Raw genomic sequence first — 26,673 nt, 5'->3', positions numbered from 1 at the left:
GTTTTTCATTCAGTGGTATCCCATCCCCTCTACTCTGTATGTGTGTGTCTTTGTGTGTGTGTCTGTCTGTCTGCGTCTGTGTGAGTAAGACAGAGTGTGTGAGTGCATGTCTTTTTATTTTAGTTATTCCCTCCTTAGTAGCAGCATGTCTAGAATATTCAAAACACTTGTCCAGAAAGTTTAATTCTGGAGTATTTAAAGAGCCTGCAAAATTAAGATATCCCTTATTATCAGAAAATTTATCATTATGTAACTTAACCAAATAGAGAACTTAATTATGAAACTTTGGGGTCCTATAAGCATGGGCTGTCAGGTAGTGTTCTAAAGCATTAGAAGCCAATTTACCTTACCACATTTGTACAACTCAGAAATTTCTGTAGAGGCGAGATGCATGTATATGCATGTAAGTGTGTGAAAGGTATGCATGTATAGCCACAAATGTATTTCCTGTTTGGCACAATTCTGTGTTTATACATACCCATGTACAGAAAGTAATCTCCTTAAAGAATACTTTCAAAGGGATCCCTAGCTGGCCCTTTGCAGAAGAATCTTATCAACCTTTATCAAACCTAAGTTGTATTGGGAAATGGGGGCTCATCTTATTTTCCCAGTGAATAAACTGTTCGGTGAATTTTTGTGCCACATGCCTCCATTATTAGTGTATGAGATTTATAATCCCTTGAGCATTAACCTCTTACAGTGTACCAAGAAATCTGAATGAAAAGATACGTTGTTGGTTCAAATACATTGTTGTGCCTAGACAGCATGGATTGTGACAGCACTGAGCACAGTACCCAAGCACCCTCAGTCACAGGGTGGGAAGGCCATCCACCTGGGAGCTCCTAAGCAGATTTTATCATCTCTAATTCACTGGTACTTTCTTCACTTTTGGATTGAATTGGATTGGATTGGGTGGGATGGGGTAGATTCCCTCTAGAAGCCTTTCTGGCTCTGAAACTCTTAGTTGATTTCATTTAAATTAGGTCCGTAATTGTCTCTGTTGTCTTGCTTCCCCAGGGTGTCACCTACTGTGGAGAGAGTTCAGCAAGCAGTCTCACCATGGCCAACGTGCCCTGGCACGAGGAGGTGGTACACTTTGTCCGCGAGTTGGTGGCTCTCATCCCCAACTATGAAATTGCTTGTGAACATGAACATTCCAACTGCCTCCTGATAGCTCACACAAGGGTAAGAATAGCTCAACTATGCCTTCTTTTCTTCTTCTTTCTTCTCTTTATTTTCTCCTGTCTCTATTATAGTGGATATCTGCTTGTTTGCTACCTTTCCTGAAATAGACGTTAAGAAGGCCCTCCAGTCTGTCCATTGGGCTCACGTACTCTTGTTTAGTTCTTAGCCCTCAGCTAGGCACTTGAAGGGCCTCCTGGTTTGCAGTTGGTGCATGCTGAAAAAGAAAAGCAAAAAACACCCTTGTCATAACCTCTAATCCTTCCTCAGAATGACAAGAGAAAGCTGAAATAGTGGACAACCCCCATATGACTTCCAGAAGAAATATTGAAGTATTTATCAAATTTTATACCACTTTGAATCTCAGCCTCTGGAGAAATTTTCCTGGAGTTTTGGTTTCCATTTTTCCCTTTTAGCACTTTTACTAGACAGAATAAGTACCCAGATCTCGCATATTTCTTAAGAATGTCCAGCAAAGGAAAAATTCAGCTCTTGGTAAAGGTAGGCCATTAAAATAAGAAGGAAAATCTGCTAATCAGAAGGCCATTGTTGGAGTAGCTATCACAACGTGTCCTTACAGAAGTATTTGTACAGAAATAATGTGGCATCTGGGTTTGATTTAAAATAACATGAGGTGAAATTACGTGGGTGTGTGGATAAGATGACTGTTGTCGTGGCTAGATGATGAGCACGTAGAGGTTTGTTATACTACTCTGCCTAGTTTTCTGTTCAAATTCTCCATTAATACTTTTTTTTTTTTTTTTTTTTTAAGTGGACATGGGGCGCCTAAGGGGCTCAGCCAGTTAAATATCTGACTTTAGCTCAGGTCATGATCTCACGGCTTATGGGTTCCAGACCTGCACCAGGCTGTGTACTGTTAATGTGGAGCCTGCTTGGGATTCTCTCTCTCTCCCTCTCTCTCTGCCCTCCCCCACTCACACTTTCTCTCTCTCAAAATAAATAATCTTCAAAACAAAAGTCGACATGGATGAACCCTGAAAACATTATTCTAGGTGGAGAAAAAAAAAAAAACCCAGACACAACAGGGCACATATTGTATGATTGTATGAAATATCCAGACTAGATAAATCCATAGAGATGGAAAGTAGGTTGGTGGTTGCCAGGTGCTGGGAGAAGAGCAGACTAGGAAGTGACTGCTAATAGGTATGGGATTTCTTTGGGGGATGATGAAATACTCTAGAATTATAGTGTGGTGTTGGTTGCCCATCTTTGAGACTAATCCAAAAGTCACTCAATTGTATACTTTAAAGGCTGAATATTATGATCTGTGGATTATATCACAATAAAGATAGATTAATACCAAGATGATAATAAAGGTTAAGGGTGGGCTACCTTTTCTTACATAAGTTCTTTTTATGCAAATAAAGTCAGGGTCAATTTGAACATGAAAGACTCAGTATATTCTCCCCAAAAACCTAAGTGACTTCCTGAACAGCTTCTCAAGTTAATGACATTTAATAATATGAGATTTGCTCAATTAAAATATCACATCCTGTAGTCTCAATAATCATGAGGTTAAAAGGCTCTCATGCTTTGGTTGCAGTTAGATTGTATGAGGCTGACTTGTGGTCTGTCAGATGTTTAGACAGAAGAATATGTTCTGGGACATTAGGGAACAAAGAAATAAAGGCCACCTGGTATTTGAAATGTTAATGATAGCTACAAAGCTAATTAACTTACAAAACAAATCTTAAAAATTAAAGCCAAAAACCTAATTTTATTTTCTAGTTTTTCATTCACTGTTAACCTTTTCAGGTAAGATAGTGCCTTTAAAAAAATTATTTGAGGGTCGCCTGGGTGGCTCAGTAGGTTGAGCATCTGACTCTTGATTTTGGCTCAAGTCATGATCTCACGGCTTGTGGGATTGAGCCCTGTGTCAGGCTTTGTGCTGGCAGCACGGAGCCAGCTTGGGATCCTCAGCCTCCCTCTCTGTCTCTGCCCCTCCCCCACTGATGCACGCACACTCACGCATGCATGCGCTCTCCCTCTCTCAAAATAAATAAATAACATTAAAAAAAAATATTTGATTAAAGAGGCAGTGCTCTGGAAATAATCCTGACTCTGGTGGCAGAGTTCTTTCTAACTCCATTGAGATGCCTCAGTGACCTCCCGTTGCTTTTAGCATGAAAATCAAAGTCCTTAATGTGACCCTAGGGCCCTGCATGGTCAGGCTGGCTACCTCTCCAGATGCTTTTTAAATTGCTCTTCCCTCTCTCTCTGCACTTCCTTTATTTTCTCAGACACGGTAGGTGTTACTTTGGAATTATTTACTGTTTTCTTTTTTTTTAGTGGTTGTACTAGAAGTGACTTTATGATCCTTGACTAATCAAAGTATAATGTGAAAGAATACTTTTACCCTCTAACTGCAATGCAAGGACCTTAGAATACCTTATTAACCTCCATTTTTCCCTTCCCAACTCACATGCTATTATTGTTCTGTCCATGAATTATAAATGTGTGTAAGGAGAATATTGTTACTGCTGTATGTAGTCACTGTTCATTTAGATTTACCTGCATCTTTAACACTGTTTTGCACTCTTCCTTTCTTCATTTTTGACTCTCCATACAGGATTGTGTTCTTTCTGCCCAAAAAATACTTTCTTAAAAATTTATTTTAGTGGGCATCTGCTGATGGAAAATTCTGCTCTTGTTTGTCTGGAAATGTATATTTTAGCTGGGTATAAAATTCTAGGTTGACATTTGTTGTCTTTCAACACAATGTAATCTCTTGTCTTTTAAATTCCATTGATAAAGTCAGCTGTTGGTCTGTTGCTTGTTTTCAGATAATCTGCCATTTTCATCCTTCTGGTTTCTTTTTATGATCCTGCCCATATGCACAGGAAGTTCTCAGAAGGGACCAGACAACTGAAATTTTAGTATGATAAATGCAATAAGAGACAAAGCCTACAAGGTACAAGCCAACATAAGGAGACAGTCTGAGATTGACCTTCATTATTTCATGTTTGTTGTGTACCCAGGATGTGTCAGGCACTATGCTGGGTACAAAGAATACAAAGATGAGTTAAAAAAAAAAATAGTCCCTGCCTTTCAGAATGGTCTAACAGAAAAAGAGGTAACTATCAAAACAAACACATACCCCAAAGTTTTATCAGAGCAAGATGGAAGAGTAGAATTGAGCCCAAGGAGGCATAGTTGGGAATATATGGTACCATCAGGAAAGGCTTCACAGAGGAGTTGCTGTTTGACTGGATGTTCAGTAACAGCCCAGGTAGAAACGACATTTAAGCAGAAAACAGCCTAAGAAAAGGTCCACAGAGAAGTGCAGAGGCCTGGCACATTGGGAGAATAAATAGTTTGGTGTGGCCGGAGGTCAAGAGAAGGATTGAAGGGAATGGAAGGGGGGTGATTCACCAGGGACAAGAGCATTGATGGTACTGAATTACATCCTAATTGTGCTGTTTTTTTGTACAGCATGGGCAGGCACTGAAGGGTTTTAAATAGAAGTGACACAATCAGATTTGAGTTTCAAAAAAATTTCTTTGGCAGTATTTCAGGGGATGAAGTGCAAGACTTTAAGAGAAACCAGTTCAGTTAAAAACTGCTATAATAGTGGGTGCCTGGGTGGCTCAGTCGATTAAGCGTCTGACTTTGGCTCAGGTCATGATCTTGCCGTTCCTGAGTTCAAGCCCTGCTGACAGAGCCTGGAGCCTGCTTCAGATTCTGTGTCTCCCCCTCTCTCTCTGCCCCTCCTCTGCTCACACTCTTTCTCTCTCTCTCAAAAATAAATAAACATTACAAAAAATTTTTTTTGTAAACTGCTGTAATAGTCCCAACAGTCAGAGGTAAAATGGTGAGGGTCTGAAACAAAGGGTATAAAAGGAGAGAGGAGAGTGGTCAGGCATTAAATGCAGAACTCGCTTTCATCCTAGGTGTATTGTGGGTGGGTGTCGCCTTATTACTGAGACATTCAGGCTCACCACTCAGCCTTCATTGACCTGTTGAGGGAGGGGAGCTTTGTTGTGGCTGATTTGGGGGTGTAAGTTCAGGCTTTCTCCTCAATAGCCTCTGATACCATTCTGATTTAGGAAAGGAGGACCACCTCATCACTGCTCCCCAGGGATGGTATGGAATGGACATGGCCTCCTTGCCCCTAGGCAGTGGCAAAAGTCTTGGCTCTCTGCTAAGCTTCCTCTGTCCCCACTCTGACGTGGGTGGGGAGAGGCACCTTGCTGCCACAGGCGGAGGTCAGTGCTCCCTGCAGGGTCTCCACTGAGACCACAGAGAGGGGTTGGGGTTGCTGGATCCTCCGCTCCACCTTCTCTGACAGCTCCCCAGCAGTGAGGAGGGAGGTTATGGCTCACCATGGCTGGGCAAATGTAGAAGTCTGGGGTCCCCACTCGGTGCTGACCGACTGGGGGGAGAATGAGGCATTTTTCTCGTGGCCTAGGTTGGTTATTATCTAAAAGTTTTGTGTCTTGCTAGGCTGCTCTTTTCCTGGTCCTTTGGCCAAGAAAAGCAGATTTTTTTGGCGCTGTAAGATTGTTTTTTTTATTGTTTATGCCCGCTGGTGTTTCTGGATTGCAGGCTTCAACCAGGCTTCTGGGCTTCCGCACCCAGAAGGATAGAAGAGCCAAAAATGAAACCCAGGGAATGTATCACTGTGTTGTTCCTTGGGTCCGAGGTCCCTAGCCAGTCTGCCTTCTTACCTCTACCTTCAAAGCCTTCTTACGTTTGCTTTACATATACTATTGAGGGATTTTAGCTGTACAGTGGGAGAAATACGAAGACGTGCATTTCCTCCATTTTGTCTAGCACCAGAAGTCTATGACCACACAGTTTTGACATTTACGGTTTTTGGTATAGTATCTCCTCAGTGACCAGCATGCCAGTCCACTTCGCACACTGTGTCATCAGTAGATTATTTCCACATAAACCGATTTTCTTTATTTATGTTTATTATGTTTTATTATGTTTTATTTATGTTTATTAAGTGTCACCCAGTATGGTTACAGGGCTGCCCCTGCAGTGTTACTGGAGAGATTTTCCTGAAACTTCTGTGAGAACATCTTTGCCTGATCCTAATCAGAGCCTATCAGGTCCCATTTAAGAAGTAGGCTAGCAGTTTACAGATGGATGCCTTTTTAAGGGTACTAAAAACAGAGATATAACCAAAAACCAAACAGAGGAAAGAAACAGAAGAAGACAAAACAAAACCTAAAGAGTAGACAAATCCATAAAACAAATCATTGAGTTCATAAATAACAGAGTGGGTATTGGCCATTTAACAACCTCATTGTTTATCCTGCCACCCCCAAGCTCATTGTTTCCCTGCCATGTTTTTATCTCACAGTGCATGCAAAAGAAAACCCTAGATATTTTATTTGAATCATGATGGCTTTCACAATTAGGGCCTTTTTGGCTTTATTTCAGGCCGCCCCCTGCCCTACCCCTTTACAAGATACTGCCATGATTCTTTCCTCTGTGTTTGCCCAAGATACCTACCTCTTCTGCCAGAAGTGCATTCACCACCCTGCCCCATCTCAGTTCACCTGCTGAATTCTCCTTAAAACTGTAAAACAAACCTCCTTGGGGGTCACTTCTCTCAGATCTATATGCACATAGGTAAGGCTGCCTTCCTAAGGAGTTGTGGGTTCCTGGAACACAACGACTGTCATCTCTAGCACTTCCTAGAGGAGCCGATGCATAGTAGATTCTTGGTGTTTGTTTAGTGAACTAACAGCCTCTTCACTTTCGTCTCCTTCCCTTTTTCACAGTTGTACCTTCCGAGAGCAGTTGCTGAATCGTCCTTGCTCATTTTGCTGTATCTCTACCTTCTTCCTTATTATTTATTCATTCATTCATTCCTTTATTCAACAAATAAATACTCAACTGAGTTTGCTATTTTATAGGTCATCAGTGACCTGCTACTTGTTAAATCCAGTTGTTTTCCTATTCACCATTTCTTCTGTTTTTCTGTAGCCGGAATCTGATGCCAATCCATGCTTTTGGAAAGTCTCTCCTATCTACTAGATTGTACTTTTCTGATTCTAGTAAAGTTGGCTAGCAGAAAAAAGAACATTGCCATAAAGTACAGCATGGAAAATCCCTCCATTGTGGCATTTCTTTCTTTATCCATTTCAAAAATTTTGAATTCTCTGATCCAGGATACCACATAACCCAAGATGTAAGGTGAATTCTTTAAAAGAAAAAAAAAAATTCTAGAGAGATTCCAAGCATTGGTTGAATATTTACATTTAGGTGACCTTTAAAGATTATGCATTAACTTGTAAAATTTTCACAGCATCAAACAGCCTCTGGAGAATCCATTATAATCTGCATTACCCTATCCATACCCAGAATACAGTACAAATGCTCTTGTTATTGCCATATGCTATTCCACATACAAAGCATTTCATAGATGTTAGTGGGTTATTATTTTTTTTTTAATCTCTGTAGAACAGTTTTTTGTTGTTTTTTTTAACAGTCCATTTATTTATTTTGAAAGAGAGTGCGCGAGTGGAAGGAGGCACAGAGAGAGAGGAGAGAATCCCAAGAATCGCTCTCTGCAGGGAGCCAATGTGGGACGAATCATGAGATCATGACCTTAGCCAAAATCAGATCATGGCCTGAGCCAAAATCAAGTCCGCTGCTTTGGGCACCTGGGTGGCTCAGTCGGTTGAGTCTCCAGCCTCAGCTCCTGTCATGATCTTTTGGTTTGTGAGTTTGAGCCCCACATTGGGCTTTCTGCTATTGCCACAGAGCCCGCTTCATATCTTTTGCCCCTCCCCTCACTCATTCTGTCCTTCTCTCTCTCTCTCAAAAATAAATAAACATTAAAAAAAAAAAAAAGTCAGCTGCTCAACTGACTGAGCCACCCAGCTGTCTGAACAGTTCTGTCATTTAGAGGTGTTGTTTAGACTCTTGATAAAGGTGTTTCTGCTCTTGATAAGAGGCGGTTTCTTTAGTGAGTGGGAGTAGAAAGTTCAGTGAGTTTCTTTGACTTTGAACCAAGGAAAGACAAACAAACTCAAGTTAAGTCAGCATGTTTTGGTTCTAAAGCTGAGCTTGAGGGACAAAGAGAAGTACAGCTGCCCACTGGAAACGGTCTACTCGAGGAAGGTGGACCTGCCTGTGTGCTTTGGACGAAGCAGCTGGGACAAGGAGATACAGTCCCCCTTCTGCCTCTGTGTTTTCCATTAGCAGCTCAGATGTAACCTTGGACCTGTCAGTTTGCAAACTAATGAGACCATGATGAACCCAATACACTCTGCTGATGGTTTTAGTTCAGAAACACTGAAGTCCTTCCTCCCTGCATGTTGGTGATGTCCTATTATAGCGGATCACCGCCAGTGGAAACCAAGTAGTAGATCACATGTACAGCTTCCAGAAATCCACAGATCATTGTTTTAAAATGTAATTTCTTCCTTTTTTTTTTTTTTAAAGTAGACTTTATGCCTTAGTACCTACAGATTGGGATTTACAGCAAACTTGATAAGATAGTATAAAGATTTCCTCTGTACCCTAGAGTTTCCCTGTTATTAACGTCTTTCATTGGTATAGTATATAGGTTACAATTAATGAACCAAAATTGCTACATTGTTAGCTGAAGTCCATAGTTTATTTAGATTTCCAACTAGTGATGTTGACCTTGGTCAGCAAGTCGAGGTAGTGTTTGTCAGCTTTCTCCACTGTTAATTTACTCTTCCCCTCCCCGTTTCTGTACATTACTCTTTGGAAAGAAGTCACTATCTATAGCTCATATGTAAGGAGTGCGAGTTAGGCTCCACATCCTTGAGAGTGAGATATCTACATAAATAGGTTTGTCTCTTCTTCCCATTTATTAATGTATTCAATCATTTTTTAATAACAGTATGGATTTATAGTATTCAGTTTATACTTTGGGTTATAATCCAGTTGTACTCTATTTGCTTTGTTGCTCAACTTGTTCTAGCTCTGGCCGCTACGATCTCTTCCAGTTGCCTCTTTTGCTCTTTTAACATACCCCCCTTCAGGGTCGGAGGTTTTATTTGTTTTTGTTTTGAGCACTTCTTACTTTCTGGCACTACAAGATACTCCAAGCTCATCTTGTATTTTTCTTGCTCTAGTCCTAGAATCAGTCATTTCTTCAGGAGCCCTGGTTCCTTTTATTGAAGAATGGTGTTAGAAACCAAGATCTGGGTGAAGGTGTGCTTGTTGTTGACTAGGGTGTTGTTTCTTCTTTTAGGCTCTCTAAAAGGTGTAACAGAGCAAAGACATTGTATATATATTCTAGCCTTCATACATACACATGTCTGTAAATACTTCCACCTGTAACCATTTGTATCTAGATGAAGCTAAACATACTGATGTCTCAAACTCTAATCCATTGCTAACATAACTCACTGTAGGCTCCTCTCCTTACTAATTTGAAAACTCCTGCTCTAACAGTGAGAAACCTAGCTCCTAAGAGCCGTCATCTGTTTACTTAATTGTTCAGTTCCAACGTACATGTGTAGCAGTATCAGAACGTTTAAGCCAAGAATACAGTGCTTGTTTGTAGTTCCTTTTGCCTCTAGTCTTAGAGGCTCCACTCGTTTCCAGAATTACTTAGGTCAGCGCCTTTTCCTCTTTCTCCACTTCAGTGAAGTTATTTCATACATTCGTAGCAGAGTTAGATTCTCACACACGGTCTGCACCTCTTTCTGGGACCCCCTGACCTCCTAAATGATTTTTTTTTAATTTTCATACTTTAAGGGTCAGTATTTGTGCTATAAAGTTGTATAGGTTTGAAAAACACATGACTTGTGATGTCATAAAAAGATGAACATCTTTAAGTAGGGTTATTTGCAATCCATACATTTTCTTTAGTGAGGTGTCTGTTCAGATCTTTTCCTCATGTTTTAGTTGGGTTGGTTATTTTCTTATTGTTGAGTTTTAAGAATTCTTTACATATTTTCGATACTTTGCATTTACCAGATGGGTTTTGCAAATATTTTCTTCCGGTCTGTGACTTTTCATTCTCTTAACCGTGCCTTTCTCAGAGCAAACATTTTTAATTAATAAAATCTGGCTTATCAACTTTTTCTTTCATGGGTGATGCTGGATTTCATCCTATGTTATCTTCTAGAAATTTTATAGTTTTATATTTTATGTTTGGGTCTAAGATCTGTCTCGAAAACTGTGAGATTTATATCAACATTTTGTTGTTTGTTTTGTATGCAGATGTCAAGTTGTTGAAGTACCATTTGTTGGAAAGATTATTCTTTCTCCATTTAATTGCCCTTCCTCCTTTTTCAAAGATCAGTAGACTATGTTTGTGTGTGTCTATTTCTGGCCTGTATATTGTTACATCGATCTATATGTCCATTCTTTCACCAATGCTGTGCAATCGTGACTTCTGTTAGCTTTATTTTAAGTCTTGAAATTGGGTGATGTCAGTCCTCCAACATGCCAACTGGCTTCTTGGGTTGGCTATTCTAGGTCTTTTGCCTTTCCATAAAAACTTTAGAATCCATTTGTTAATACCTATAAACTAGCCTACTAGGGTTTTGTTTGGGAGCGAGTTGAATCTACAGATTAAGCTAGGAAAAATTGACAATATTCAGTCTTCCAATCCATGAACATGAAATGTCTCTTATTTAGATCTCCCATGACTTTTTTCAGGTTTTATTTCCTGCATATAGATCCTGTACATATTTCATTAGATTTATACATAAGTGTTCCATGTTTTTAAAATTTTTTTTTAAATGTTTTATCTACTTTTGAGACAGAGACAGAGCATGAATAGGGGAGGGGCAGAGAGAGAGGGAGACACAGAATCTGAAGCAGGCTCCAGGCTCCAGGCTCCGAGCCGTCAACACAGAGCCTGACGTGGGGCTGAAACTCACAAACCGCAAGATCATGACCTGAGCTGAAGTCGGAAGCCCAGCCAACTGAACCACCCAGGTGCCCCAAGTGTTTCATTTTTTGATGCTAATGAGCATGGTACTGTGTTTTTAATTTCAAATTCCACTTGTTCATTGTTGGTATATGAGAAAGCAGCTAGTTTTTATGTATTACCTCATATAGCGCAGTCATGCCGTAATCACTTATTAGTTAGGAGGGTGTTTTGTTAATGTTAATTCTTTGTTTTTTTTACATCGATTACTAATCACATCATCTATGCATCTCTTTCTTCCCAATCTGTATATCTTTTATTTCCATTTTCAATCTTATTGTATTGGCTAGTGCTTCTATATGATGTTGAATAGAAATGGTAAAAGGGGACATTCTTGCTTAGATTCTGATTTTAGTGGGAAAGCAACTGGCCTCTCACTTAAATATGATGTTTACTGTAGGTTTTTGGTAACTATGTATCAGGTTGAAGACATTTCCCTCTATTTCTAGTTTGCTGAGAGTTTTTAATCATAAATTGGTTTGGATTTTTGTCAAATACTTTCTCTGCAATTAATGATATGATTAGTTTCATTTCTCTTCTTTAGCTTGTTGACATGATGTATTACATTAATTGATTTTCAAATGTTGAACCAGCCTTGCCATACCTGGAATAAATCCATGGCTTTATTGGTATTATTGGTTGTGGTGTATAATTTTTTTATACATTGTTGGATTTGACTTACTAATATTTCATTGATTTTTTTACGTATATGTTCATCACAGTTACTGTTTTGTAGTTTTCCTTTTTTGTAAAGTCTTTGTCTCATTGTGGTATTAGGGCAATGCTGGTCTCTTAGAATGAGTTAAGAAGTGTTTTCTCTGCCTCTATTTTCTGGAATAGATAGGGAGTACTGGTGTTATTTCTTAAATGTTTGATTGAATTCACTAGTGAATCTTTCTGGAACAAGTAGTTGTTAAGCCACGACTCCTATCTACCCGTCTGTCAGCCTTTCTGACCAGCTCCTTCTCTTTTTCCTTTCCTCCCTCCTTTTCCCTTGGCTTCTTTTGCTTCTTTATTTTTCATATCCCCTGATATGGTGGCCGTAGCCCCAACTTAGCTTAAGCATCTACCACCACTTGGTTCAATCTCAAGTGCCAAATTCTCAAGAAAAGGCACACCTACATATAAGATCATATCGTCTGCAAACGGAGATAATGTTACTTCTCCTTCCTTACTTGGCTGTCTTTTACTTCTTTTTCTTGCCCAGTTGCTCTGGCTAGAACTGCCAGTAGTGTGATAAATGGAAGTGATGAAAGTAGGCATCCTTGTCTTGTTAAGTGATAGTAGAGGAAAAGCTTTCAGTCTTTCACCACTTAATCTGATGTTTACAGTCGGTTTTTAATTTTTTACTGTTTATTAATGTTTATTTATTTTTGAGAGAGGCAGACAGAGCGTGGAGTAGGGGAGGGGTAGAGAGAGAGGGAGACACAGAATCTGAAGCAGGCTCCAAGCTCTGAGCTATCAGCACAGAACGCGACGCGGGGCTCGAACTCACAAGCTGTGAGATCATGACCCAGCCAAAGTTGGACGTTTAACTGACTGAGCCACCCAAGCATCCCATATGTCCCTTGTTTTTTTTTTTTTTTTTTTTCTTGATTGTTTTTTGTTCTAATGTTTATTTATTTTTGACAGAGAGAGAGACAGAGCAGGAGTGGAGGAGGGGCAGGGAGAGAGGGAGACACAGAATCCAAAGCAGGCTCCAGTCTCTGAGCTGTCAGCACAGAGCCCGACACGAGGCTCGAACCCACAAACTGCGAGATCATGATCTGAGCTGAAATCCAGAGTCAGACGCTTAACCGACTGAGCCACCCAGGTGCCACTGGTGTAGGATCCTTTTAACATGCTTCTGAATTTGCTTTGATATTATACTGTTGAGGATTTTTACATCATTGTTCATAAGGGATATTGGTGCTTTGTGGATTTTTGGGGTTTTTTTTTTTGGTAGTGTCTTTATCTGGCTTTAGCAGGCAGGCCTCATAGTCTGAGTTACAAAATATTCCCTCTTCTTCAGTTTTTGGAAAAGTTTGAGAAAGATAGATATTAGTTCTTTTAAAGTTTAATAGAATTCAGCAGTGTGGTCCAGGGCTTTTTTTTGGCGGGGGGTGGGGAGGAGATTTTTGGTTACTGACTCAGTCTCCTTACTAATTATTGGTCTATTCATATTTTCTGTATCTTTGTGATTTAGTCTTAGTAGGTTTTGTGTTTCTAGGAATTTGTCCATTTCGTCGAGATTATCCAATTTGTTGGTGTACATTTATAATAATTTTTCATAATCCCTTTTACTTCTGTAGAATCAGTAGTAATGTCCCTACTTTTATTTCTAATTTTAGTAATTTGAGTCTTTTCTCTTTTTTTCTTAGTCTAGCTAAAGGTTTGTCAATTTTGTTGGCCTCTTTGAAGAACCAGCTTTTGGTCTCAGTTTTTTTCCCCCTATTTTTCTATTGTCTATTTCATCTCTGTACTAACCATTATTATTTCCATTCTTTTGCTCACTTTTGGCTTAATTCTTTTTCTTGTTCCTTAAGTTGTAAAGTTAGGTTGTCAATTTGAGATCTTTCTCCTTGTTTAAAGTAAACATTTTTAGCTATAAATTTCCCTGTCAGTACTGCTTTTGCTCTGTCCCATAAGTTTTGGTATGTTGTGTTTTCATTTTCACTTAGTCTCTTAACGTATTTGCTAATTTCCATATGATTTCTTCTTTGATCCATTGGTTATGTAGGAGTGTGTTGTTTAACCTCCACAAATGTCTGCATTTTGTAGTTTTCCTTTTGTTACAGATACTTAGCTTCATCCCATTATGATTAGAGAAGATACTTTATATGACGTCTATCTCTTAAAATCCATTTAGACTTCATTTGTGGTGTAACATACGGTCTGTCCGAGAAAATGGTGAAAACTTGAGAAGAATGTGTATTTTGTGTTCTTGGGCAGAATGTTCTGTTAGATCTAGTTGATTTCTTGTGTTGTTCAAGTCCTTTGTTTCCTTCTATCTGGTTGTTTTATCCATGGTTGAGAATGGGGTACTGAACTCTCCAGTTATTATTGTAGAGCTATCTGTTCCTCCCTTCAATTCAGCCAGTATCTGCTCCAATATTTTGATGATCTGGTACCAGATATACAAACATTTCTTTTTTTTTTTTATTTCTTTTTTTTTTAATTTTTTTTTTTAACGTTTATTTATTTTTGAGACAGAGAGAGACAGCATGAACGGGGGAGGGTCAGAGAGAGAGGGAGACACAGAATCTGAAACAGGCTCCAGGCTCTGAGCGGTCAGCACAGAGCCCGACGCGAGGCTCGAACTCACGGACCGCGAGATCATGACCTGAGCTGAAGTCGGCCGCTTAACCGACTGAGCCACCCAGGCGCCCCTATACAAACATTTCTAATTATTGTTTCTTGCTGCATTAAACCTTTAATTAATATAAATTGTATATTTGTCCTTCTTTCTGTCTTATAATCTTTGAACTTGAAATCTTTTAACTTGAACTCTGTTTTGTGTGATATTACTGTAGCCACTCCTCCTGTCTTTTGGTGACTGCATGGAATATCTTTTTCTGTCCTTTTGTTTTCAACCTGTGTGTGTCTTTGGAGATAAAGTAAGGCTCTTATAGATAGCATATTGTTGGTGTGTGTGTGTGTGTGTGTGTATGTATGTGTGTGTTTGATCCATTCAATCTCTGTTTTTTTTGTTTGAGTGGAGAGTTTAATCCATTTACATTTAAAATGATTACTGATAAAAAGGGACTTATGTCATTTTGCTATTTGTTTTCCATATGCCTTATATAGCTTCTTTGTCCCTCATTGCCTGTATTACCATCTTCTTTTGTGTTTAGTTGTTTTTTTGTATTGAAACGTTTTGATTCCTTTCACATTTCCTTTTGCTTATATTCTATGGCTATTTCTTTGTGGGCCATGGGGATTGCATCTAATATCCTAAAGGTATAACAGTAATTTGAATTTATTCCTGAATCTTTCCCTGGGAATATGTGATTACTTTCTAATTTCCACCCATCTGTTGTTGCTTTTGAATCTTCTAGTCTTTAATGTCTCTCTCCTAAAAGGGAAAAAAAAGGAAAGTGGAAGGTGATGGGGAGCACTAGCCCTTTATTCCCCTGGAAGTCACTTCAGCAGGAAGGGGAGAGGCTTTCTGCAATGGAGGAATGGGTACCAATGGCTGCCACTATATCCGTACCCTGATCAGAAGCAGCAGGCGACAGAGAACAGATCCCCAGTGTTTGGAGGACAGGGTCCTTACTGCCCAGCCTGTCTCCCACAGGCTGCATGCAGGCTGTCCCAAGAACAAGTCACAGTTGCCTGCTGTGGGGGTGGGCCATGGGGGATGGATAGCTACTGCCATCCAAGTTGAAACTGACTAAAATTAACTGTACTTTACAGTCCAGACCTTTCCTTGAAAGCTAGAAGCCTTCGACTAGAGTCCAGAGTTCCAAAGTAGTTATATCAGACAGATTCTGCCAGTATAATTTTTGTTTGGGTGAGAAGAATGATTTTTTAAGATTTATTTATTTAAGTAATCTCTCCACCCATCGTGGGGCTTGAACTCAATCTTGAGGTCAAGAGTCACATACTCTTCTGACTGAGCCAGATAGGCGCCTTTTTAAAATTTTTATTTAAGATTCTATTTTTAATTATCTGTACATCCAGTGTGGGGGCTTGAACTCACAACCCCGAGATCAAGGGTCATGAGCTCCACCACCTGAGCCGTGCCAGGTGCTCCGTGGATGGGAAGAAGGATTCCTGGTGCTTCTGCTACTCCACCATCTGCTCAGAATCTTGTACTCCGATATTTTGAAATTTGTACTTAGTTTAACTCTAATCAACATCGCCATCCTCCTTCAGCACAATACAAGGTCTTCCCGGGATTCTTTTGCACAGTTAATGGTTGTGTTGATGGATCCATGTAAACCCCACTTTCTTGGTTCCCCTTTGCTTCTTGCATCCATTGATTCTGCTGGGTGCAATTTTCTTTTCGCTAGAATGGTAAACTCAGTCTTCGTTCCCTCTGAAACATCTTTATTTCACACTCTCTCATGAATAATAGATTATCAGAGTGGATAAGTCTAAGTGGAGGTATTTCCTCTGAGCATTTACAGATATTATTCTGTTGTCTTCCAGCATAATTTTCTGGAACCTTTCATCACTGATGAGCTGTCTGGTGTCATTCCTTACTTTGGTGTCTGCTGATAAACTCAACCAATAACAGTTATTAAGTTTACTTTGATAATGCTGTGTATGCATTAGTTCATTTAATTCTTATAAAAATACGATGAATTATAAATATTGTTTTTCCTCATGTTTGAAAGGAGAAACCTCAGGCTGAGAGAATACAAGCAGAGTTAGAATTCAATCCCAGATGTTTCAAAATACAAAGCCTACTTTGACTATGACATCATGCCATCTCCTAAATGCTACAGAGCAGTCACAAGGCAGGGAAACAGAGGCAGGTATCCACTGAAAACCAGGCGGATCCCCTCCCAGTTCACCGAGGAGTCTGGTGGACCTCCTTCAAAGCCACCTCTGGGAAAGTTTTGCCAAATTTGAGGCCTTCTGCATAATTCAGCATCGATCACAGAGGCCTCCCTCTTAGACGAATAAACTTGCAGTCTACAGAGGAAGGGAAGGAAGAGGTGTCCTCTCCCTGAGCCCTCCTTTCTTGGAGTAAGAAGGAATTGCGTGTCACCATTTAGGTTTTGTGCAGTGTTTTCCCAACAAAACCTACCGACAGAATATTTTACTTTCTGTGATACATGTAGAACTCATGCTTGTCAGAGGCCTGGTTGCTCCCAGTAATTACATGCAGAGAAATGTCAGAGAAAAGTGGCATTTTGGTGACACGGCTGAGAGGACTTAGCTCTATTCCAACAAAACTGTAGATTAAGATAGAAATTCCAGAAATTGAGTTTCCAGATTTAAAAGCTTTTTAATTGCACTTGGATATATCTAGAATTCAGTCACATTGTTGTAGTTTTGCTTCTCAAAGTGGTTCCTCGGGCAGCTGTTGCCATGTGAATTCTACTTGTCACCAGCAAACCCAGAAAAAGGAGGCAACTTTGTTCGGGGCTCCACAGTCGCAGGCAGTCAGGTGCACTTGGAAGTGATCTGTGCGTCCTCTCAGCCACAGAACAAACGACGCAGTTGTCGCTAGGATAGTCAAGAACAAAATCCATAAATCTGGGAAGTTCAAGAAGGACTACAGTAAGCACTCTCTTGTTTTGAATTCCCAGATCACTTCTCCCTCAAACTAACCTGGGATCTCCTCTCCTTCCCAGTTCACATGCACTTCTGAATTATGAGAGGGCCTGGCAGCCCCTCATCCATCCTCTCACTGGCACTTTCCCAAGGTTTCGTTTGTAAGTATTACTGTGTGTTTGCGGGACCAGACTTAGAAAATAGCCAACGCTGGGGCCACCTGGGGGGCGCAGTCGTTAAGTGTCCGACCCTTGATCTCAGCTCAGGTCATGATCTCATGGTTTGTGGGTTTGAGCCCTGCATCGGGCTTGTACTGATAATGTGGGGCCTCCTTGGGATTCTCTCTCTCCCTCTCTCTCTGCCCTTCCCTCCCTTAATAAATAAATAAACATTAAAAAAAAAAAAAAAAGAACCAACACTAAGATCATATAAGAGCCCTCCTTAGGAGTGTGAAAATTCAAATGAAATGTAGGAGTCTTTTTTTGTTGTTAGTGTTCTTTTTTATTTTTGTGTGTTTCTACTTTATCCATTGTATGTGGACTTTGAGTTCGGCTGTAATTTTACCTAAAGAAAGGGCTGCTCTTTGCCCTCAGCTTCTAAGAGGTGATTTTCAAGCTCTTGGAATGTCTTGTCTGTCAGAGTATCTTTGTTTATCTGGGGACCTGGAGTCATGCTAGGTAGTCTACACTAGGCATGTGATTTAGGGTAGAGGCTTTGGGCTACACTGTATTTGCTTGACCTTCAGAGAAGCTGGAAACTAAAGTCAGCCACTCAGCAGTCAGCTGTCTAGGAGACTGAGCCCCAGGAAAAACTCTGGACCTCGAGGCTCAGGTTGAGCTTCCTAGGTTGGCAGCACTCCATGCCTATTCTCGCGCATCATTGATGGGTGATATTAGCTCTGACCACTACTTGAGTGACAGAGGGCAGCTGGAAGCTCTGGGCGTGGAACTTTCCTCAAGTCTGTCCCATGTGCCTCTTTCTTACGCTGATTTTCATCTGTGTCCTTCCGCTGTAAGAAACCATACTATTAACAGCTTTCAGTGAATTCTGTGGGTCCTTCTAGTGAGTGGTCAAACTGAAGGTGGCCTTGGGAACCCCTGCATGTACAGTTGGTGGCAGAAATGGGGGTGGTCTTGGGGACTCCTGAACTTTGTTGTGGTATATCTGTTTGCAAAGCCCAGCCTCACCATTTCTCATTTTCTTATCTGAAAAATAGTGGTAACTGTGTTTACAGGGTTATTGTGATGGCTGAGTAAAGTGACAAATATGAAACATCTGGAATGGGGCCTTGCCTGTTACAGGCCTTTAATAAAGGCTCTTTCCTAAAGGTGCTGATAATTTGACTTTTCCGTAAAGAATACTACAGTAGCACGTGGAGGAATATTTGCAAAGACTATCTCCAATGGTGATATTAATAAATAGCTCTTGACTTGCTCTTTTTCAACTGCTATGCAGAATTTCCTCTTTATTTTTAACTCTTGCATATGTAGAAATATGATGCCTTTGGATGATTGGAACTTTCCCAGTAGCTACAGAGTATTTATCATTTAAAAGCTGGAATAACTTCAGCACAGCATGGATGAGCCATGAGATTGACAGGCCAAAGTGGTAAGAATTTTTGTTTGGGACATTTGGAGTTTGAAGTAGCTATGGATACTCTATATAGACTTTCCGTGTGGAAGATACCGTGAAACTAATGGGACGTCAATTTTCATCTACAAAAAAAGAAAAAGTGTGCTCACCTATACTGCCTGTACTATTAGGAACCAGTTAAGATAATGGGAAGAATATCTCTCACTATGGCAGTTTTATTTTTTTAATTATTATTTTGCCAGAAGGGACAAAGACTGTGTAAATAAAACAGAACCAATCAAAGGCAGAGCAGGCTGACTTCAGAAGTCTGCATATAAATCTTACATTTCCCCTGCATTAGCCTTGGAACAGGCAGTCTCTATTATGCTGTACTTGGGTAGAGAAATAATTAATAGACTGTAGGCTTCTCCTCAGTGTGCTCATTCTTTAGACTCTATGCTGAGGAAGGTTGAAGGACACTAAGAATTTGGGATATACACATTATTTTCTGTAACTTTTAGATCGGTTAAACAGAGGGAGTTAACTTAGAAATATTATACTTAAAAAAGTCCAGGGGTGAGAAAAATCTCTTTGCACTCCAAAATACTTAAAAGATAAAATGGTTATTATTAGTTCTGTCTTTTTTCCAGTTTGACAGCTAGCAGTGTGCAATCGTGTAATGACCACAGGCTCTTGACGACCCACAAATTTGAATTGTGGCTCTCCACTTACAGAGGATGTCACCTTTGACATATTTGTTAGTTTTTTGGGACTTTTGCCTTTTTTTTTTTTTTAACATTTATTTATTTTTGAGAGAGAAGGAGGGATTGAGAGAGAGGAGAGAGAGAGAGAACACATGCTGACATGAGTGGGGAGGGGCAGAGAGGGAGACAGAAGATCCCAAGCAGGCTCTGCACTGTGAACAGAGAGCCCAGTGCAGGGCTTGAACTCACAAACCGTGAGATCGTGACCTGAGCCCAAATCAAGAGTCTGGCCCCTTAACCAACTGAGCCCCCCAGGCACCCCTATTTATTTATTTATTTATTTATTTATTTTTTCAACGTTTATTTATTTTTGGGACAGAGAGAGACAGAGCATGAACGGGGGAGGGGCAGAGAGAGAGGGAGACACAGAATCGGAAACAGGCTCCAGGCTCTGAGCCATCAGCCCAGAGCCTGACACGGGGCTTGAACTCACGGAGTGCGAGATCGTGACCTGGCTGAAGTCGGACGCTTAACCGACTGCGCCACCCAGGCGCCCCCTATTTTTTTAAGGTGACTCCGTACCCATCATGGGGCTTGAACTCACGAGCAACCAAGAGTCACATGCTGTACCAACTGAGCCGCGTAGGCGTGCCCCACCCGTTTTAAAGATGGGCATCCAACCACATGAGTTTTGTAAAGTGCATTACACCAGCTAGAGAACCAAACAGTGCCTAGTGCACAGTAGGGTGCTTCCTGAATAGCGGCTGCTACCATCGTCCTGTAGGTCTTCCCCTTACCCCCACCCTATTTTGTTGGCTCACATTGTTAATAATATACTCTTCCCTCACTTCGATAGATTGGTCATTACTATTTTTAATTTTGTTTTTTAGTTTTATCAAAATTCTACATCGTCTAAGAAGTCAAAGTTTATTACAAAAATCAGTAGTTCCTTGTATTTTCCTCAAATATACCTCCTTTCCCTCCTCTCAAGCAACAGCTACTTTCAACTTTTGGTTGATTATTTAGGTATTTGTCTTTACCAAATATTGCTGCTATTCATTGTTTTTTTCTCGTTGTCTCTTCACTGTGGAAGGTGAGATGAAGCTCTCCCCTACATTTGCTCATCATGCCCTTTCCTGTTCTCCCACCTTTGCAATGTATATATACCGTAGTTTTATGCGTTATGTGACCACGTGAACACTGTTCACTGCTGAGCAGTGCAGTCTCCTATGATGCTATTTGTTTCCAGCATACATTTTGGTTTCCTTGGAGTTAATATTTATCTTATTTTTTCTTTGTCTAGACTTCTGTATTCTTTAGCTAAATCAACTCTCAAACTCTCTGCCACCTGTATCTCCTCTCAGACTTTCAGATGCGTTGGAGGTTCTATCTGTTCATCTTTTTAAAGGAGTCTCCCCAGAGGCACTTACTGACTCACCCACTTTGGACACACACTATCATACTGGGACTTCCTTGAGCTCTCTCCTGTGTGGGATGTCTTGCTTTGGGGATCCTATGTCTCATTCTAGTGAAACATCCTCCAGTAGATTCCTAAGAAGGGGTATGTGGGAGGTCCAATTGATTGAGATCTTAAATATCTAAATATGTTTTTATTCTCCCTACAAGCTTGATTGATAGTTTTGCTGGATATAGAATTCTCAGTTGCAAACCAACTCGTATGCAATCGGAGCCACTGTGTTTGAGCTTTCAGTGTGGTTATTGAGAACTCGGAAGGCATTCTGATCCTTGATCCTTTGTATATGACCATTTTTCCCTTGTTAGGATTTCCCTTTGTCTCCATTGTTTTGAAATTTCACTGAGATGTGCCTCAGTTGGTATGTTGGTTTTTATCTATTGTCTATTCCATATGTTTATCCTTTGTCTACATGAGTATGTTTACTCATGGCCTTCACTTTACAAAACTTTTCCATAATTATTTCATTGAGGATTTCCTCCTTCCTGTTTTTTTCTCCTTTCTTTCAGAAAGTGGTGTTATTTTAAAATTGGGTCTCTTGGGCTAGTCCTTTAATTTTTTATTTCTTTTTCTTTTTTTTAGTGCTTTCTTTCCTGGTTTTTGTCTTTTTTATTCTACATTCTAGAAAGTTTTTTTTTTCTTTCTTAACTTTCCTGTGAATCTTTCATCTTTGCTCCTATAGTTTTAGAACCTAAGGTTCTTTTCATTCTTTAAGGGTTCCTTTTTATAGGGTAGTGGTTTTTGTTTGTTTGTTTATTTGTTTTATGTATACAGTATTGTCTCATTTCTCTGAAGATAGTTGTTTTAGTTTAGTTGTTTGGGTTTTTATTTTGTTTTGTGTGCTGTTTTCCCCTTGCCTAGGCTGTTTACCCTGTTACTCTTTTCTTTTGGTTTATTTTTAGTGTTCTTGTTAGGAGTTTTCTTCAGATGGTCACTAGTTGTCTGCTTATATTTAAGTGGGACACTAAAAAACATATTGAAAGTCCTAAGTGTGTGTATGGGGGGGGGGGGTGTGCACCTGGGCTGGGTGGCTCCATCGATTAAGCGTCTGACTTAAGCTCAGGTCATGATCTCACGGTTTGTGGGTTCAAGCCTCACATTGGGCTCTGTACTGACAGCTCAGAGCCAAAACCCTGCTTCAGATTCTGTGTCTCCCTGTCTCCATGCCCCTCCCTTGCTTGTGCTCTGTCTCTCAAAAATGAATAAACATAAAAAAAAAAAAAAACAAAAACTAAGTATGTGGACGGTGCTTGACTTTATCTTAGAGAAATCTAGTGGAGTCATTTACTTAGGAAACCCAAACAGTACATTTATTTATTTATTTTGAGAAAGAGCAAGCATGAGTAGGGGAGGAACAGAGAGAGAAGGAGAGAGAGAGAATCCCAAGCATGCTCCTCACTGTCAGTGCAGAGCCTGATGCGGGGCTCAAACTCACAAACCAGGAGATCAAGACCTGAGTCAGAATCAGATGCTTAACTGACTGAGCCACCCAGGTGCCCCTGTAATTATTTTTTAAATATCTGTGATGGGGCCAAGTCCATAGTTAGCATTCTGTAACTGTTATAGGAGGGAAGAATAAAAGGTAGCCATCATTATTGGCCTCATTTTACATGTCATACACGGTAATGACATGTTTACTCCTATGCTAGCTGGAGTGTTCCCCCATTTCCAGTAAGGTGTGAGTGTTGTGCCCCCTACACGGATACACTGTGAAAACAGCACACAGTATTCTACGGAGCCAATAGCAGCAAATTCCATTCTGTCAGGATGTCAGTAGAACAGGTGGGAATTTTCCTCATCCTGTGGTCTTCTAGTTTTGTTAAGAGGTAAGGAGGAAGAGGCTAAGCTGTTGTATGTCCTGAGTACCAACATAAATTTTAAGTCAGATATATTCACAAAGCGAGCAGTTCTGATGTGGGATAGAGTGGGCTGGGAGAGGTAACTATAGAAGCAATTTTAATATGTGGTTGGCCAAGTTCAGGGTAGTGAGGTCCTGTGGCAGGTGAACTGTCATAGTTTAAAGGGATTCGGGAAGACTTCCCAGAGCAAAAGGCGTTTACCAGGGGACCTGAGACATAAGTAGGTGTTAATCATACAGCAGGAGTAGGATAGAAATCACATGACAAGGGGGTTGGCTCCTGGGGAGTCTCCAAATGGAGGTTTAGTGTTTAGACTGTAGATACTAGGGCTCTATTCTGTTGTAGACAGAATAGTAATCCCAGCATCTCCGTCTGCAGAAGTTGAAAACAGTCAAAATTGGCATCAGAAGATCAGTCAGCAAGAGGACCGTTGCTGAGTCCCAGAAGTGAGGACCTGTGTTAGGGTGGCGTCAGGACAATAGAAATGCTGCTGAAGGGGGCACCTGTGTGGCTCAGTCGGCTAAGTATCCGACTCTTGGTTTCGGCTCAGGTCACGATCTCATGGTTCGTGAGTTTGAGCCCTGCATTCGGCTCTGCGCTGACAGCATAGAGCCTGCTTGGGATTCTCTCTCTCTCCTTTTCTCTGTCCCTTCTCTGCTCTCTCTCTTTCTCAAGAAATAAATAAACTTAAAAAACAGCTTCGTGAAAAAAAGAAAGAAATGCTGCTAAGGAAGAATCAATGGGGCCTGACATCTTTTGGATGTGAGGGACCAGGGAAGGGAGAGGCACCTTTGACTCTGGAGTTCTAATGCTCAGTCCTCAGGGATGACTGTTTTCTTGGGCAGCAGAGAACATTTGAGAGCAGTCTGTCTTGGGAGGGAAAACAATGGGGGAGATGTGGATTCTGTATCTTGGGTTGCAGCGTTCAGAGAGGCCTTTGGGGCACCGTTTCAAAGAATGGTCTCGTTAGAAGAAAATCTCTCATGATTCATAGGTAGACTAAACTTTCCCATTTATTGGATAATTTTTGTCCACTGGAAACCTCTTAGCTGTTGGGTAAAAAATCAGATGTCCTTGAAATTCAGCATATTTTAATAGTATTCTGAATCCAGGAAACTATGCATTTTCAATATTTTTCTCAGCTAGAACCCAAAATTGTTACTTCACTTGGGTCATAATTAAGAGTTTTTGAGAAGATAGCAGCTTAACAAAACTATTTGTCTGTTTATAAATCAGGTATCAGTGTATTGTCTGTTTACACGAATGAGTGCCAAATAGATGCTTTGAGTCAAAAGCCTTCACAGTTCAATTAGTAATTCCTTCAGAGCTTCGTCAGTTTATTTCCTGTTTCCTTCGTCCTGGTCATTATTCTACAGGGACTTTTGAGAAGCGATTTTCTTAAAAGAGTACAAATTGGATTATTCCCCTTTATTGAATTGAAATTCTTAACAGGCTTTCTGCTAATGAGATATTGTATCCATGTTAGGTTAAACAGGCCAGTTTGAATCATTTTGTTGGCATTTCAGAATTAGAAGTCATTGATTAAAAGCCTAGTAACTCAAGCCAAGTTTAATAATAAAATGGATTCCACTAGGTGCTTCTAACACAACCAAGAAAATTCATACCAAATCAAAAGTGGCAACAACAGGAATTACAATTAGCTTGTCCATTAACACATGATAATGCCAAAAAAATGTAATTAACCTTCTTTTAGTGAGACTGCTGACAATAAACTTGACTTTCAATTCCAGGATGTATTTTTTTTCTTTTCAAAATTTTATTTAAATTCTGGTTAGTTCATATACAGTGCAGTGTTGGTTTCAGGAGTAGAATTCAGTGATTGATCACTTACAGACAACACCCAGTGCCCATCACAACCAGGGCCCTCCTTAATGCCCAGCACCCAGCTAGCCCATCCCCGCACCCTTCTCCCTCCATTGACCCTCAGTTTGTCCTCTGTCATTAAGAGTCTCTTGTGGTTATAGTCTGTATTCAGCAGTTGGGTCTTCTAGGCCCAGCCTGGCAGCAGTCCTAGGGGAGAAGAAGCTCATTCTGCTTTGATATGGAACCATATCTGGAGCACAAAAGGATTTTCTTGGACTTGATAGAGAGAAAAGAGACCAGGCTGGTTTTCGAGTGTTTAAAATACTTACTTGATAGTTTTAAGGACGTTTGTGCTTCTGACCTGACTACGCTTTTTCTTTCCAGTTTAAGATTGATGGCGAATGGTGGACATGGATTGATTATAACCGGTTCCAGGAGCTCGTGCAGGAATATGAAGATAGCGGTGGATTAACAAATTTCAGCGCAAAGGATTATGTGGCCAAAACCCCCCTCTGGGCATTATTTGGTGCCAGTGAAAGAGGCTTTGATCCCAAGGACACAAGATATCAGAGAAAGAACAAATCCAAGGATATTTCCGGGTGTTGAGATTATCTGACTATAGGGTACTGACGGACAAGAACTCCCGGCCCCCGAAGGTTCTCACTCCTCACTGTGGTTTTTCAAAGGACACGTCACGTGACTTGTGTTTCATGTAGGGAAGAATGGAAGGCTGCACACGGGGACACAAGTCACCCCCCGGGGTTGGGGAGGTGGCATCCACACTCTGAGTGCCTGGGACTCAGCCTCACGTGTCTTTTCAGAGCTCAGTCCCTTTCCTGATTTTACTTTTGAGAGGAACATCATTGCGGGGAAAGTACACAGCCATTAGAATTTAACTGGTGGTTTTGAATCATAACTTGTAAGACTCCCAAGAATGCTATTCCTGAGGGTGTTATAAGGGATGAATGTCTGTTCCTCTCCCCTTCGTGGGCTGTTGACCTTTGTGGACTGTGTTACCCCGAGGTAAGTAGATCTGCCCCCTCCGAGACCTCCATCCCTTCTTTAGAGTTAAGATAACACCTCCCAGAAGTCATTTAAGTTGTCACAATTCTCAATTATTTTTAAATACTGCACAGATTAAAGTTTTGCTTAGTACCAACCCTTTATGAACTTGCATTGGATCTGAATGTCCTAGATCTCACTCCGTTCTCGTACAGATTGCCATAGAAGGTATTAGTGGCTGCACCAGTGTGAAAGGGCTCTTCTGGAAGAAGAATGGCTCTGTGATGTCATCAGTTAGTCTCACAGACAAACTCTGAAACTGAGTATGGTTTGCTTTTTGTTCAAAAAGTCAGTGGTCAAGCCCCTGTCCTTATACACAGAACAAGTCCCCACCTTCTTTTCCCTCTCGTAGCCCGAGCTACTTTACACAATCTGTTCTTCAGGGTTCAAGTTTTTTCTACTTGAAAACATCATTGAATACCCAATAGTTTTTTGAAAATATCATAGTTATTTTTAAAAAATTCCTTTATCCTAAAATTTTGATTAATAAAAATCTTTTGGAAAGACTAGAGTTTTCTTTTGAGTGTTTATTTGAAAGATGCTTCTAGTGCCATGGTTGTAAGCCCCATCAGATCGACCTCCTCCTGTATACCAGCCGTCTGTCTTGTCACCCCCTCTGTTTTCTGCTGAAGTAAAACCCATACATAATGTAACCTACCTACTCGCCCAGTTGAAAACTAGGCTCTGATTATTTCTAAGCAGTAGAGTCAGAACACTTCTGTCTGCTGTGACATGGGATGGGAGGGTTGCAGAGTATCACAGAAATCCTTTGTCCTTTCTTGAACCCACCTCATCTTCAAGCTTATGTTTGGTCTCCTGTTCTGGTGACTTATGAGACCGACAGGAGACAGGAGTGATGCAGGTCGGTGAGGCAAGATCTCCTTGAAACCC

General features: G+C 40.5%; 1 protein-coding gene across 3 annotated transcripts in view; it reads left to right on the top strand.

Annotated features, from left to right (window-relative positions):
* The window catches only part of LOC121017776 (S-adenosyl-L-methionine-dependent tRNA 4-demethylwyosine synthase TYW1), a 213,982-nt gene extending 187,692 nt beyond the window's left edge, over positions 1–26,290 (top strand). For 2 of the 3 annotated variants that reach the window (XM_040456209.1, XM_040456208.1), the window contains exons 15-16: positions 1,018–1,185; positions 25,105–26,290. In XM_040456209.1, the coding sequence (XP_040312143.1) occupies positions 1,018–1,185; positions 25,105–25,326 (390 nt within the window). In that variant the 3' untranslated portion in view covers positions 25,327–26,290. The remainder of the gene's footprint in view (positions 1–1,017; positions 1,186–25,104) is intronic. The other variant, XM_040456210.1, reaches the window with a different exon arrangement.
* Positions 26,291–26,673: the final 383 nt, after the last annotated feature.

The sequence above is a fragment of the Herpailurus yagouaroundi genome, unplaced genomic scaffold, assembly GCF_014898765.1.
Source record: "Herpailurus yagouaroundi ecotype Mexico unplaced genomic scaffold, PumYag 216, whole genome shotgun sequence".
Classification (NCBI taxonomy): domain Eukaryota; kingdom Metazoa; phylum Chordata; class Mammalia; order Carnivora; family Felidae; genus Herpailurus; species Herpailurus yagouaroundi.
The sequence above is the reverse complement of the archived record's forward strand: the minus strand, read 5'-3'. Positions and strand labels throughout refer to the sequence as shown.